At 41.9% G+C, this 16725-nt stretch overlaps 1 protein-coding gene across 1 annotated transcript in view; it reads left to right on the forward strand.

Annotated features, from left to right (window-relative positions):
• The window catches only part of nemp1 (nuclear envelope integral membrane protein 1), a 42055-nt gene that overhangs the window by 4789 nt on the left and 20541 nt on the right, over window positions 1-16725 (forward strand). The window contains exon 2 of the mRNA XM_043681139.1: window positions 11702-11823. Coding sequence (XP_043537074.1) covers window positions 11702-11823 — 122 coding nt within the window. The remainder of the gene's footprint in view (window positions 1-11701; window positions 11824-16725) is intronic.

A 16725-nucleotide genomic window follows, 5' to 3' on the forward strand; every position in this document is an offset into this window, starting at 1 on the left:
AAGTTTTGCATTTCTTGTGGTTGCAGGGGAAGGTGCCGGGAGTGGAGGTTGGGTTGGTGGGGAGTGTGGACCTGACGAGGGAGTCACAGAGGGAGTGGTCTTTTCGGAATGTTGATAGGGGAGGGGAGGGAAATATATCCCTGGTGGTGGGGTCCGTTTGGAGGTGGCGGAAAAGACGCGGATGATACGCTGTACATGGAGGTTGGTGGGGTGGTAGGTGAGGACCAGTGGGGTTCTGACCTGGTGGCGGTTGGAGGGGTGGGGCTCAAGGGCGGAGGAGCGGGAAGTGGAAGAGATGCGGTGGAGGGCATCGTCGATATGCCGGCCCATGAAGTTACAGATTGTGCTGGAATACAATTATGCTGCTGTCAATGGTCCACAGCACCTCATGGATGCCCAGTCTTGAGCTGTTCGAAGTCTGTCCCATTTAGCATGGTGATAGTGCCACACAACATGATGGTGGTTATTCTCAACATGAAGATGGGACTTCGTCTCCATAAGGACTGTGCGATGATTGCTCTTATTGACACTATCACGGACAGATGCATCTGCACCTGGCAGATGGGTGAGGTTAAGTATGTTTTTCCCTCTTGTTGTTTCCTTCATCTGCTGCAGACCCAGTCGAGCAGCTATATCCTTTAGGACCCAACCAGCTCAATCAGTCGTAGTACTACTGCTATCCACTCTTGGTGGTGGACATTGAAATCCCCCACCCAGAGTACATTTTATGCCCTGATCTATATCTCTGACTAAGGTTTAAGCTTTCTCATGTTATCAGGGTTTACCTTTGAGAAAGGTCGATTAGATTTGATAATTTCCCAAATTAAGGAGCCTGCAACTAATAGCTTCATGGAATCCTGGCCCTTGCTCTGGTGCTCTTTGTGGGCCTGTCATACTGTAGTGGGGAGGTGTAGGACAGAAATGCTGATAAATGTTGGAGAAACTCAGTAGGTCTGCAAGCATTTGTGGAGAGAAACTGAGTTAATGTTTTGAGTCCTATATGTCTCTTGTCCAGATCTGAAAAGAGGTGGAAATATGATAGGTTTTATGCTATTTCTTAAAAGCAAGGTGGGGTCAGGTAAAACAAGAGAGGCGCGAGGTTAGAGAGTAAGGGAGATTTAAGTACCAAAGATGTCCTGGAACAAAAGGCAAAAGAGTGGTCATGTTCACAGTGAAGAAACAAAGTATTAGTCCAAAGTTGGTGTTAATAGTAGAGTCAAGGTTACTGCTTAACTTTATTTTATGGAAGATGATTCATGATCTTAAGTGTTGAACTCCATGAAGACTGTAAAGTGCCTATTTGGAGAATGAGGTGCTATTTTTGTCTCTACTGATGCCAAACCTGTTGCAGTTTCTTAGCACTTCTTACTTTTATTTGCAGCATCTGCAGTATTTTGCATTTATATACTCAGTTTGGGTTCTGTCAGAGCAACTTGGCTCCTGACCTTATTGTAGCCTTAGTCCAAATGTGGGCAAAAGAGCTGAACTTCAGTGGAAGTGACGTCAAGCTTTCAGGTTTTTGTCTTTATCTAAACTTGTCAATCTTGTACACCTCTTGACATCAAGGCAGCATTTGACTTTGTATGGTATCAAGGTGCCCTAGCAAACTGGAGTCATAAGGGGTTAAATTCCACAGTTTGGAGTCATACCCAGTGGTATTGGAGGTCAATCATCTCATTTCCATGATGTTGCTGTAGAAGTTCCTTTAGGTAGTATCCTAAGCCCCACCATCTTCAGCTACATCCCCCCCCCCCCCCCCCCCCAATCATGCGGTCAGAAGTAGTGATATTTGCTTTTGTTTACAATTTTAGCACAATGAGTAACTCTTCAGATACTGAAGTAGTTGTGTTCATAGGCAGCAAGATCCGAAAATTGTCCAGGCAAAAAAAAATTAAGTGCCAAACAATGAGCAGCTCCAGCAACAGAGAATCTAACCATCTTGTTTTGACATTTCATGGCATTACTGTTGATAAATGCTGCACTGTCAACATTCTGTGGATGACTATTAACTAGAAACTGAACTGGACCAGACCTATAAATACTGTTGCGATGAGATCAGATCAGGGGCTGGAATTCTGCAGCTGGTAGTTTGTCTCCTAACTCAAGCCTGTGAGACACATGCCACATGTAATGGAATATTCTCAACTTGCCTGGATGAATGCTGCTGCAACAGCACTCCAAGTTCAACATGGAACAAATTAATTGGCACCCCATCTACCACCTTCTATATTCACTCCCCTTCGCTGCTGCACAAAGTGGCAGCAGCATGTATCATTTAAAGGTGTCCTGCAGCAACTCACTGAGGCTCCTTTTGGAAGCACCTTTCAAACCTGCATTCTCCATCCCTAGAAGCACGAGAGTGGCAGGCATGCAGGAACACCACCCCTGCACATGCCCCACCAACCCAAGTTGGAACGATAGCACTGTTCCTCCATTGTCACTGAATCACATTATGAGCAATATTTGATCCACGTTTCCTATGTCCTGTGTGAGCACACTTATGACTTCTTGTCCTCAAACGTTCTGCTGCATTGTTGTTATTGATTAAAACAGTCGTCCATTTTTGCAGCAGCAGTCTTTCTTGATTCTAGTCCTTTCTGTTAGAACAAAGTGAATATAGCGTTATATAGCACGGAAACAGATCCTTCGGTCCAATTTGTCTGGGCCAACCAGATATCCCAATCTGACATAGTCCCATTTGCCAGCATTTGGCCCATATCTCCCTCAACCCTTCCTATTCCCATACCCATCCCGATGCCTTTTAAATGTTGTAATTGTCGCCATCAACACCACCACTTCTGGCAGCTCATTCTATACACGCACCATCCTCTGCCTGAAAAAGTTACCCCTCAGGTTCTTTTTAAATCTTTCCCCTCCCACCTTAAACCTATGCCCTCTAGTTTTGAACTCGTACACCCTCAGAAAAATATATTAGCTATTCACCCTATCCGTCACCCTTGTGATTTTATAAACCTCTACATCTCCTCTGCAGGGAATAAAGCCCCAGCCTGTTCAGCCTCTCCCTATAACTTAAACCCTCCAGTCCTGGCAACGTGCTGGTAAATCTTTTCTGCACCTTCTCAAGTTTAACAATATCCTTTTGACAGAAGGGCAACTAGAATTGTACACAGTATTCTAAAAGTGGCTTTACCAAAGTCCTGTACAGCCGTAATATGATGTCTTAACTTCTATACTCAAATGTTCTGACCAATGAAGATATGGATGCCAAACACCATCCTCATCACCCTATCTACCTGCAACTCCACTTTCAAGGAATTATGCACCTGCACCCCTAGATCTTTGTTCGGCAACACTCCCCACGGCCCTACAATTAACTGCATAAGTCCTGTCCAGGTTTGCCTTCTCAAAATCCAACACCACTTTTCTCTAAATTAAACTCCATCTCCCACTCGGCCCATCTGATCAAGGTCTCGTGTTCTGAGAGAATCTTCTTCACTACACCACCTATTATGGTGTCATCTGCAAATTTACGAACCGTACCTCCTATATCCTCATCCAAATCATTTATATAAATGGCAAAAAGCAATGGAGCCAGAACCAATCCTTGCAGCACACCACTGGTCACAGGCCTCTACTCCGAAAAGCAACTCTCTACCACCACTCTCTATCTCCTACATTCAAACCAATCTTGTATCCAATTGGCTAGCTCCCCCATTAGGTTCTTTTTTTTGAGATTCTTACACACTTGATGCAACTGCAGTATTCTTATTGATTCTGAATAGGAGATGAGAATGTAAATTTACTCTGAATAGTCGGAGATGGCAATGTAAATTTGATCACATTGTACCTGTAAGACAGAGAAACATACCACCCTACGTCTAGAGCATTCAATTTCTTACAGCTCAGCAGAGCAAATTAACCCCTTAACATTTCATTTCCTCCTTTTATCATTCCATGATAACCACCTAAAAGGTGCTACCAACTTATTCATACGAATCTTACAGCCAGTATTTTAAGCAAGTTATTGACACACAACATACAATAATTATAACAACAAAAATTACTAGTCCGTGCAGTAGATAGGATCCCCAGGATCCTCCTCCATGGGAAAAAAGTGTTTACCAGTAAAGTTCTTAAATCCACAGTCCTTAGTGGCCACTCCACCCCCTCCAAGTAGAGTGGAAACGAGCCAGTTATCCAAAAACACCTTCAATAAACTCCAACCTGAAAACAAAATCCAGTCTGTCCTTGTGCATCCCTCCACGGAGAAATCTGAATTCTTGGATAAGGGCAGTTAAATACTTAACAAAACTGTTGAGACTTCCATCTTTGCGGAGATGCTTCAGGTGGAGGATACCAGTGCATCTGAGTGTGCAGCAGCAGGCTAGGTGAGTGCAGCATTCTTTGCTGCTTCTACTCCTGCTCTGCTGTTAAATGTAACAAAGTCAACTGGCTGTTTTGATGTTAGCTTGATCAGTGGGCCTTCATCTCACTTAAATGATCGAAGGAGAAGGTAAAGCTCACGTGGTTTAATCTCCATAGGAAGGCCACTGACCAAAAGCGTTTGGACCTCCTCTTCACTGTTGTTAGCTTCTTCACTTCTTGTGCTCGTGACTGGGGAGATGATTGAATCCATTGGATCAGGTTGTGGAGGGGTGGGCGGTCGTCCGAAGGCATGCTTTACCTGTGAATGGAGAAACTCTAGAGACGATGTTTCACTATTGATGTCATTATCAAGTTTTATACAATCCATAAACTTCTAAATTGTACTGCCTAAACAATTCGGTCATTTATAAACAGCAATCAGTGGTCCTAAAATCAAACCCTCAGAGAACCCCATTCAGGTTATTCAAAAATTATTTTCCTTTGACAAATTAATAATTGGCTAATGTGAAAGCTGTCAGGAAAGGTATTTCAAAAGTCTGGAATAGCAAGAAAACAACAAAATGTTTCCTGTGCTTTAGCCATTGAAGAGGCAGTTTCAGCTCCGATTTAAATCTCAAATATTCATGGGAAACATGCAGAATATATCAAAATATGTCCTCCAAATGAAAACTCCATAATTTCTCTGTTAAAGCAAATATATATACATATTTATATATGTCTGCTACATATATACATATTATATCTAGCTTCAGATACATTGCAAAGGCCTGACATTAATGACAAAAATGATCCTAATTTTCATGATCAGTGTTTTTAATTAGAATGTGGTTGCTGATAAACTGACATTGTAAATTTAACTTCCCAAATAAAAGTTGAAATTACAGTGGTGACAGACCAGGAATTCTACAACTTTGATAGAGATCAGCATTCTTTGAATTTGCAATGTGAAGAGGGCCAATGAAGTCTTAGCAATAATTGACAGAAATTAAACAGCTAGTCTCAAGTTCTAATATTCTCTAAAATCTGAACAAAACATCAAAATTAAAATGGACTCTTCTTTTTGTGAATATTCTGCATTAAAAAAGCATCAAAGATATTTTAATACAATACTCTCATCTGGCTAAAGCATGACCACTGACACAATGGTCTTTTTGAAACAGGCATTGTAGAATTTCAAACAAACCAGCGGCTCAAGGCCCTCAATCAATTTGTTTTAAGGTTGCATGTTTGATAATTTTAAAAAGGACCTAATGTTGTATAATATTAATGTAAAAACAAAATCTGCCCTATTACACAGCCCACAAAGTACATTGAATTGAGATCCCAGTAATAGCAATAACATCATACTGCCAGGTACTAATCCAAGCTCTAAGTTCATCTGCCTTACCTACCACACTTCTTGCATTAAAACAAATGCACCTCAGACCACCAGTCCCTTTGCATTCTTCATCTGCTCCCTGTCTACTGCTCTGGGGACCCGGGTTTGATTCCCGCCTCGGTTGACTGTGGAGTTTGCACATTCTCGCTGTGTCTGTGTGCATTTCCTCCAGGTGCTCTGGTTTCCTCCCACAATCCAAAGGTATGCAGGTTGGGTGAATTAGCCATGCTAAATTGCCCATTGTGTTAGGTGCGCTAGTCAGAGGGAAATGGGGCTAGCTGGGTTACTCTTCAGAAGGTCGGTGTGGACTTGTTGGGCCGAATGGTCTGTTTCCACACTGTTGCTAATCTAATCTAATCTAACACAAATAAGGCAAAACAGTTACTTAAAAAGATTTTGGGTTTCACCCCCACATTCCCTGTGAAATAAAACCAGTTCCCTGTAATTACAAATATTCTGCCAATTCACTCCTTATTCCCTGAATAAAGACAATGCTGTTGTATTAGGTCACCATTCTTCTTAGGTTTTAAAAAATGCTGGAAGTCTTTAGCATGGCTTTCCCTTAGTATTTTCAACAGTTTCAACCCTTGCAAATTTGACTGGTGTTATAAGCATCCTCAAATTTTGACCATACACAGTGAACACAGACAACTAAAACTTAAACCAGCAAAGAGGTGTCACTTAATATTTCAGTAACAAATCTGGGTCTTGATTGACCCATTATGTCACCTTTTCCATGTGAATTTCCTATGTACTGTCAGATATCAATAGTTTATTGTTTAAGCTACAATAACAAAGCTCATCAAGAGTTCTAACTAGACTTATGCAAATAAAAGACTGTTGCATTTAAAACCTGTAAGAGGAATGCTTTTTAAAGTCTCAACTTCCTAACTATGCTAGTCCAGTGTCTTCAAGTCTCCACACCCACTTCAGGGTCCTGACTTTTGCGTGGGGGATTTCCCCTCTTAACAACTGGTCTAAGGCAGAGTGGTTGAGACAGACACAGTAGTTAATTTTTTTTAATCTTATGCACTACGCTCCGGAGCCTCAAACCTCACTATTAGAGGACTCTGACCTCCGAATTCCAGGGGGACTCGAATCTCCCGTTCCAGTGAACTTATGATTCTGAGGACTTAAACCTCCAAATTCCAGGGAGACTCTAACATTCCTTTCCAGAAATTTATGGTTCTGAAAGCAAACTCATTAGTGTGCAAGTGTGTACATTACCTCAGATATTCCGCCACTACAGAGTCCCAGGGGACAAGGGGTTAATTGAGTGATAGGTTAAGGAGAGAGATCAAGGTAAATCTTACCTCGTGGGCCCATCCGTCTCACATAACCGGCACTCAGACAATTGCTTATTCAGTCCGCCTAGAAACTCTGTATATGTTGGAGTCCCACCGCTACCACCAAATGTTAAGTTCTTTTTCTTGAGATTCTTACACACTTGATGCAACTGCAATGTTCTTATTGATTCTGAATGGGGGACAATAATGCAAGTTTACTCTAAATAATAGGAGATGGCAATGTAAATTTTTCACATTGTTCCTGCAAGACAGAGAGACATACCACCCTACCCGCGGGGCATCCAATTTCTTACAGGTCAGCAGAGCAAATTAACCCCTTAACATCTCACCCCTAGATCCCATGTGATCTAGCCTTACTAACCAGTCTGCCATGTGAAACCTTGTCAAATGCTTTGCTGAAATCCATATAGACAATGTGTCTACCACTCTGCCTTTGTCAATCTTCTTTGTCACTTCAAAAACTCAGTCAAATTAAAGAGACACGATTTCCCACGCACACAACCATGTTGACTATCCCTAATCAGTACTTGCCTTTTCAAATGCAACTAAATCTTGTCCGTCAGAATCCTCTCCAACAACTTCCCTCTCACTGATGTCATGCTCACCGGTCTATAGTCCCTGGATTTTCCTCACAGAATTTCTTAAATAATGGCACCATGTTAGCTACACCTTCAGTTTCTAGAACCTCACCTGTGCCTGTAGATGATACAAATACCTCAGCAAGGGGCACAGTAATCTCTTCCCCAGCTTCTCTCAAACATCTGGGAAACACCTGATCAAGTCCCAGGAATTTATCTACCTTTATATGTTTTAAGACCTCCAGTACATCCTCTTCTGTAATATGAAATGTTTTCAAGACATCACTATTTATTTCCCCAAGTACCCTCGCTTCCATGTCCTTCTCCACAGTAAATACTGACGTGAAATACTTATTTAGTATCTAGCCCACCTCTTATGGTTACACACATAGATGGCCTTATTGATCTTTAAGGGGCCCTATTCTCTGCCTTTTTACTCATCTGCCCTTAATGTACTTATAGAATCTCATTGGATTCTCCTTAACTCTATTTGCCAAAGCTATCTCACGTCCCCTTTTTGCCCTCCAGCTTTCCCTTTCTACTGCCCTTGTCCCCTCTAGGGATTCACTCAATCCCAGCTGTCTGAAACTAATATATGCTGCCTCCTTTTTCTTGACCAGAGCCTAAATTTCTCTAAGTCATCCAGCATTCCTGTGTTATGGACCAGACCAAGCCCCCTCAAAACATGTCACGGAGATAGCCTAGACCCAAACTTATCTTAAAGGCAAGTGCCAGGCGTTCTGTTCCAGATGGAATTTGATTGGTCAAGTTGTCAGGCTTGAAGCAAAACACACTTAATTCATATACTACAGTTAAAATACAGATAAATTTTTTTAAAAATTGGCTTAACTGTAACTCTATCAAAATACTTAATAAAATGATAAACCACTCATTAATTGTTCCATTTTAGTAACATCCCAAAAGCACCCCCTTGGCAAAGTCAGTAAAATAGATCGTCTCGCATGCAATTTTAGCAGCTGGAAGAGAACCCCAGTTTTTAAGTTGTAACAGAGAGAAATAAGAGTTTCCACATCCAGCCTCAAGACCCCAGCAACTGCAGAAACCTAAAACTAGACATCCCGGTTCTTTGGGAGCTTGACCAACCTCATTTAGGCTGCTTGTTGCAAGGCCTCACAAGCTGTTTACTTTATTGGCTTTGAGCAGACTGCTCATTACCTCTGCCACAACTCTGTTCATATTTTAAAAAAGACAAAATATACCACTTAAAGCCATAGTATCGTCCCACCTACACCTACCAGTCTTGTCCTTCATACTAACAGAAGCGTACTGCCTCTGAACTCTCGTTATCTCATTTTTAAAAAGGTCACTTCCCAACTGTCCCTTTGTGGGGGCGAATAGCCTCCCCCACAAACCTTTGCAAGTTCCAGCCTAATACTGTCAAAATCAGCCTTACTCCAATTTAAACTTTATTTTTTTGATCAGTTCTATTCTTTTCCAAACTATTTTGAAACTTATGATCACTTGCCCCAAATGTGCTCCCCCACTGAAACCTCAAGTCACTTGCCCTATTTCCCAACAGAAGGTCAAATCTCGCTCCTTCTCTAGTGAGGTCATGTTGCGGCTGTACGGGACATTGGTTAGACCACTGTTGGAATATTGCATGCAATTCTGGTCTCCTTCCTATCGGAAAGATGTTATAAAACTTGAAAGGCTTCAGAAAAGATTTAGAAGGATGTTGCCAGGGTTGGAAGATTTGAGCTATAGGGAGAGGCTGAACAGGCAGGGGCTGTTTTCCCTGGATTGTTGGAGGCTGAGGGGTGACCTTATAGAAGTTTACAAAATTATGAGGGGCATGGATAGGGTAAATAGGCAAAGTCTTTTCCCTGGGGTCGGGGAGTCCAGAACTAGAGGGCATAGTTTTAGGGTGAGAGGGGAAAGATCTAAAAGAGACCTAAGGGGCAACTTTTTCACACAGAGAGTGGTACATGTATGGAATGAGTTGCCAGAGGGAGTTGTGGAGGCTGGTACAATTGCAACATTTAAGAGGCATTTGCATGGGTATATGAATAGGAAGGGTTTGGAGGGATATGGGCCAGGTGCTGGCAGGTGGGACTAGATTGGGTTGGGATATCTGGTCGGCATGGACGGGTGGTCCGAAGGGTGTGCTTTCATGCTGTACATCTCTATGACTCTGAGATCCACACATCCTTCCTAAAGTGTTGTGACTAGAACTAGAACTGGTTGGAAAACACCTGTTGTAGCCTGGGCAATGCTTTCTAAGGTTTCTGTGTAACTTCCCTGCTTTTATATTTAATACCTCTATTTATGAAGCCCAATATCTTATGTTTTATGAAATACATTCCTATGCTCTACCACCTTCAAAGGTGTGTGAATGAGTCTCTGTGTACCTGCCACAGTTCCAAGTTTGGTATCATCTGCAAACTGTGAAACTTTATCCTGTATTTCAATATCCTAATAAATTTTGTATATAAAACAAAAGCTATCCGAGAATGGACCCTTGGGGAGCACCACTGTTTATGATCTTTCAATCATGAAAGCAGCTATTTAGAATTTCCTGTTTTTCGTTATACTTTTATCAAGTTGACTCTGACCATTCTTCCCTTTCTCCCCCAAGCCTCTCCACACACACACATTGCATTGCAAGCACCATGTACATTGTTGGGAATTTTTAGGAGACTTGTTTGTTAATATGCCACTGCTTATATGGGAAACTTGTAATGTATTTCCACACAGTGGGGGGAAGATTGTGAATAGTGGTCATTCCAGGACTTTAGTTCAGAAAAGCATTGGTGTAGCCAGGAGGTGGGCTTCAGCCAGAAAGTAAATATGTCTTTGAATTCAAACTGCTGCGATAACTTTGGAAGAGAAGCCCTGGGACATTTTGTTACCTTTCATTCTCTTTCTGATCACTTTTTCCAGATAACATGGTAGACTTCAAAGGCGATGTTAGACTCTAGGATAAGGAGCTTTCACTGATCATATGTAAACAAGATACTGCAGTTCAGTGTGAAATGTCTGTATCCTTGGAACCCTTCTTTGTTTGTTCATCACCCTATCTGTGCTAGCATTGATTCTTGAGTTGGGCAACCGGCTGCTATCTATAGTGGTTTTAGCACTGCCCTCTCCTTAGGGGGAGGTGACTGGTAGTTTCAACCTGAGGGTCACCAGCCTCAGATGAGGAGTGAGTTTAAGAAGGTAGGCCCTTCATGATGACCTCAGTCAGAGTGGGAATCAAACCCACACTGTTGGTGTCATTCTGCATCGCAAACTAGCTGTCCAGCCAACTGAGGTGATAACATGCTTTGTTATTAAGGTATTAGGAGGAACACTTTGAATTGTACTGGCCTTTCCCTCCGATTACTTCTACCCCTTTCTATGGCATCTGTGCTGTTGCTCTTGCCAATATCTCGTTAAGAGCGGCATGGTGACCTCAGTGGTTAGCATTACTGCTTCTGTGCGAGGGACCTGGGTTTGATTCCACCTTCGGCAACTCTCTGTATGGAGTTTGTATGCTCTTCCCCATGTCTGTGTGGGTTTCCTCCAGGTGCTTCAGTTTGCTCCCACAGTCCAAAGATTCCTGTTTCTGTAAAACATCCCTGCTGTTCTGGATGTTCAGATGCCTAAACTAATGCACTGGAACACCCATAGCAGCCTCCAAACTATTCTTAGAATCATAGGGATCCTACAGTGTGGAAGCAGGGCATTCAACCCATCGAGTCCACACTGACCCTTGAAGAACGTCCCACCCAGACCCACTCAGCTTAGGTGGATTAGCCATGCTAAATTGTCTGTAGGGTCCAGGGATGTGCAGGCAAGGTGGATTAACAATGGGAAACGCAGGGTTCCAGGGATGGGGTAGTGAGTGGGTCTGGGTGGGACGTTCTTCAAGGGTCAGTGTGGACTCGATGGGTTGAATGCCCTGCTTCCACACTGTAGGATCTCTATGATTCTAAGAATAGTTTGGAGGCTGCTATGGGTGTTCCAGTGCATTAGTTTAGGCATCTGAACATCCAGAACAGCAGGGATGTTTTACAGAAACAGGAATCAGGATGTTTAGCTAATTAGTGTTTGGTAATTTCTGTTTTTGTTGTTGGAACATTTGTTAACAGGAGAAAGCGGGCAAGTTGTCTACATTGTAGAAGACAAAGTCCATCATTTCAGTACACAGAAGAACCTTTGCTTTAAGAATGCTGTGTTACCTGGATGGAGAGAGATTTGGACCCGGATTCAGGTAAGAGCCAGACAAGCTGCAGAGCAACCTTTGAAACTGGTAGGAGGTGAGAAAATGTGCTATATCTATTACCTTTGCTTTAAAGAAGATCTTGAAAGATGTGGAGCGGGGTGGGGGGAACTGTTGTGTACTATGTTGTAACACTAGATTGTAAGTTTCTCCTGATGAACCATCTGATGAAGGAGCGTCACTCCGAAAGCTAATGCTTCCAATTAAACCTGTTGGACTATAACCTGGTGTTGTGTGATTTTTAACTTTGTACACCCCAGTCCAACACCGACATCTCCAAATCAGGTTTCTCCTGAAAATTTCATGTGTTCCAGGTCTCTTGTGTTACCTTGGGAAGAGACCAGGTCTGGTATAAGAGGAAGTGAACTAGAGAAATAAAACAAAGATTATAGAGTTTCACTTCCCGTGATTGTTTTATTTCCTCCAGTGCTTTGGATTTTCTCAGTGTTCTTGCTCTTCAGATTATTTTTTGTTGCCTTTTCTCTCTGTTGATTATGAGTCTGTATTTCAATCTAACTGTGATTACTAGACCATTCCAAGTAGTTTACAGCATGATGCTGCCTGTCAGTTTTGAATTGTGTAACATAATGAAAGTAATCTACTCAGCACCAAAAGCTGCAGAAAGGATATAATGGTTGTTTCTAGTGTCTGATAAGACCTTGGCATAATTCTGTAATTCTTTGGCTGGCATTTTAATGCATTGCTGCCAACCATCCCCATTGTTTAAAGGCATTAAAAGCCACTGAGTTAGATCCTAGGTTGATTTAAACCCACTGCTATGCACTATGCAGTTAGCAATGAGTTCATAACATTAGATTTTTCATTTGTCCCTAAAATTAGTTTTGTGATTTCCTGAATTTCTCAATAGCAAAACGTGTATTTATATGGCATCTTTAATGTAATAAACATAAATTTATCAAAATTTTATAGATTCTGTAATGGTCCCAATGACTTGGAAAAGCTTAAATGTAACACCTCTTTTTAAGAAAGGAGGGAAACATATGAATTAAGAGCAGAACTAGGCCATTCAGCCTCTCAAGTTGAATCATTCAGTAAGATTAACAGTAAGATTAACCGTAAGATTGTAACCTCAAATCCACATCCTTGCTTACCTCTGATAACCTCTGCCCCCTTTGCTTAACAAGAATTTATCTACCTCTGCCTTTTTTAAAAAAAATCAAGGTCTCTGTTCCCACCACCACCTCAGTTAGAGCATTCCAAAGACTCTCAGCTCCCTGATTTTTAAAGAGTGACCAGCTCTACATTCTCCTGTAAGCAGGAATGTCAACCCTGTGAAGACTCCTCAGGATCTTGTATGTTTCAATCAGTTGCCTCTTGCTCTTCTAAACTTCAGTATATGTAAGTTTAGCCTTTCCAAATCATCCTTCAAAGGCATCCCTCTCATTCCAGATATTAGTCTGGTGAACTTTATCTGAACTGCCTCCGATATATTTACATCCTTAAGTAAAGTGAGCAGTACTGCAGATGTGGTCTCAGCAGTGCTTTGTCTAACTGAAGCATAACCTCCCTACTTTTATGTGAAATTCCCATCGCAATAAACAATAACATTCTATTAGTTTTCTTGAGTAATTACTGTACCTGCATACTTAACCTTTTGCGATTCATGCACAAGGATACCCAGATCACTCTGCAATGTCTCACCATTTAGATGATCAGCCTTGCTGTCTTTCACCACTTAGATAGCAGACAGAAAGCAGGAAACTCTAGGCCAGTTAGGCTGCATCACTGGAAAATTGCTGTAAGTCATAACTAAGGAAATCATAGGATATTTAGAAAATCATAACCAAGCAAATTCAGCATTTTGTGAAAGGGGAGTCATGTTTGACAAGCAGGGTGGATAAGAGAGCCAGTAGGTATGCCTGTTGGAAGTTCAAATACACTATTTGACACAGTGCTACATATAAGGTTCCTTCACAAAATGGGAGCTTGTGATGTTGGGGCATGTTCACATGGATAGAGGATCAGCCAACTGGAAACAGTTGGAATAAGTATTTCATTTTTCAGGATCAATAAGTATTTGGGTTTCAAAGGGATCAATAGTGGGACCTCAGTTATTGACAACCTGTCATTATGACTGAGATGAAAGGACAGACTGTATTGTAGCCATATTTTTCCAACAATATAAAGGTAGGAAAGTAAGTTGAGAAAGAAAGTGAGCAAGATGCAAAATGTTTGCCAAGGGGTATAGGTGGGTTCAGTGAATGGGAAAAAGTTGGCAGATGAATTATAATGTGGCAAAATCTGATTGTCCACTTTGGAGAAAAATAGAAAAGCAGAATATGATTTAAATGGAGAGTCTGCAAAATGCTGCAGTCCAGGGAGATCTGTGTGTCCTTATACATGAATCAAAAGGTTACCACAAGTAATTAACAAATCAAATTGAATGTTGATCTTAATTGCCAGGGGGATGAATCATAAAATTAGGGAAGTTTTGTTACAACTGTACAAAGTATTGGTGAGACCATACCTGGAGTACATTTATATTTTAGCCTCCTTATTTAAGGAGGGATATATTTGCATTGGATGCAGTTTAGAGACATTCATTAAGTTAGTTTTTGGAAAATGGAGTCATTTCATGGAGTCATCGAGATTGACAGCACAGAAAAAGGCCCTTTGGCATATTGAGCCCATTGAACATGCTCCATCATGGCTGAACATTCAACTCAATTCCCCATTCTCACTGGTGAAAAACAACCACCTAGCTATTCTAATCCCATTTTTAAGGCACTTGATCCTTAGCCTTGTATGCCTTGGCATTGTAAGTGCATATCTAAATACTTCATTAATGTTATGAGGGTTTCTGCCTCTGCCACTCTTGCAGGCAATAAATTCCAGATTCCCAAATTCCTGCCTGAATTTTTTTCCCATTAAACCTCCTGTCCCATAGCTTAATTCTATGTCCCTGCTTAATGATCCTTCACCAAGAGAATAAGTTTCTTCCTATCTACCCTTTCTATGCCCCTCATAATTTTAGACATCTCAATCACGGAAAGATGTTGTGAAACTTGAAAGGGTTTAGAAAAGATCTACAAGGATGTTGCCAGAGTTGGAGGATTTGAGGTATAGGAAGAGGTTGAACAAAATTATGAGGGACATGGATAGGGTAAATAGACAAAGTCCTTTCCCTGGGGTGGGGGGAGTCCAGAACTAGAGGGCATAGGTTTAGGGTGAGAAGGGAAAGATATAAAAGAGACCTAAGGGGCAACATTTTCACGCAGAGGGTGGTACGTGTATGGAATGAGCTGCCAGAGGATGTGGTGGAGGCTGGTACAATTGCAACATTTAAAAGGCATTTGGATGGGTATATGAATAGGAAGGGTTTGGAGGGATATGGGCCGGGTGCTGGCAGGTGGGACTAGATTGGGTTGGGATATCTGGTCGGCATGGACGGGTTGGACCGAAGGGTCTGTTTCCGTGCTGTACATCTCTATAACTCTATATTGGTGAATCTCCTCTGCACCCTCTCCAGTGCAATCATGTGCCTCCTGTAATGTAGATTCCAGAACTGCACACAGTACACAAGCTGTGGCCGAACCAACTTTTCATATCATTCCAGTATAACCTCCCTGCTCTTAAACTCTGTGGAGAAAGTGAGGTCTGCAGATGCTGGAGATCAGAGCTGGAAATGTGTTGCTGGAAAAGCGCAGCAGGTCAGGCAGCATCCAGGGAACAGGAGAATCGACGTTTCGGGCATAAGCCCTCCTGAAGAAGGGCTTATGCCCGAAACGTCGATTCTCCTGTTCCCTGGATGCTGCCTGACCTGCTGCGCTTTTCCAGCAACACATTTCCAGCTCTTAAACTCTGTGACTTAGCTAATAAAGGCAAGTATCCCATATGCCTTCTTTACCACTTTATCCACCTGTCCTGCTCCCTTAAGGACATGCACACCAAGGTCACTCGGGTCCCTGGTACTATCCAGGTTCCTAATGTTCATCATGTATTACTTTTACCAAAATGATTCCTGGGTCAGCAGGACTGAAGTATGAAGCCAGGTTAAGTTGAGTAGGGGTATATTCACTGGAGTTTAGAAGAAACAAGGGTTATCTGATAGAAACATATAAAATTTTAACAGGACTTCTGATGGTGGGGAAGCCAAAATATTACATGTTTTTAGGAAGGAAATAGATATAGTTCTTGGGGTTAAAGTGATCAAAGAGCATGCTGAGAAAGTAAGAACAGGGGATTGAGTTGGATGTTCAGTCATGATCACGCTGAATGATGGAGCACATTCGAAAGGCTGAATGGCTTTCTCCTGCTCCTATCTTCTATGTTTCTATGTAAACAGGAGGCAAGAGATGAAGTGAAGACAGAGAACTCAGGGTTGTAGGGGGTTACCAGAGATCAGGAGGGGATAGATCAAAGGTATAAGGAAAATATTTTCTTTACTTCAGAAACATCGTATTATAGCATCATCTTGTAACAAGGCTGTACAGCAAGTCACTATCACTTCCTGTGATGTATACTGTTTCTCATTAGCGTATCAAGCCAAACCCTTTTGTATCTCCCTGTGCCCCACTAAATCTCTGATTCTACCAATGAACATTAACACTCTGAGTGTAATCTTCTATATCTTTCTCCCTCAGATAACTGGGGGAAAGTGAGGACTGCAGATGCTGGAAGTCAGAGTCGAAAAGTGTGCTGCTGGAAAAGCACCCTTGGATAATTATCTAGCTTTCCTTAAATGCATCAATGCTATTTGCCTAAACCTTATAGCAGTGAGGAATTCTAAATAACTAACTAATATTCACTGCTTAGTTCTAGTCTCCCTCACAGATAAAAACATCTTAGAACATAGAACATAGAAGAATACAGCGCAGTACAGGCCCTTTGGCCCTCGATGTTGCGCCGATCCAAGCCCACCTAACCACTAAC

The sequence above is a fragment of the Chiloscyllium plagiosum genome, chromosome 42 (assembly GCF_004010195.1).
Source record: "Chiloscyllium plagiosum isolate BGI_BamShark_2017 chromosome 42, ASM401019v2, whole genome shotgun sequence".
NCBI lineage: Eukaryota > Metazoa > Chordata > Chondrichthyes > Orectolobiformes > Hemiscylliidae > Chiloscyllium > Chiloscyllium plagiosum.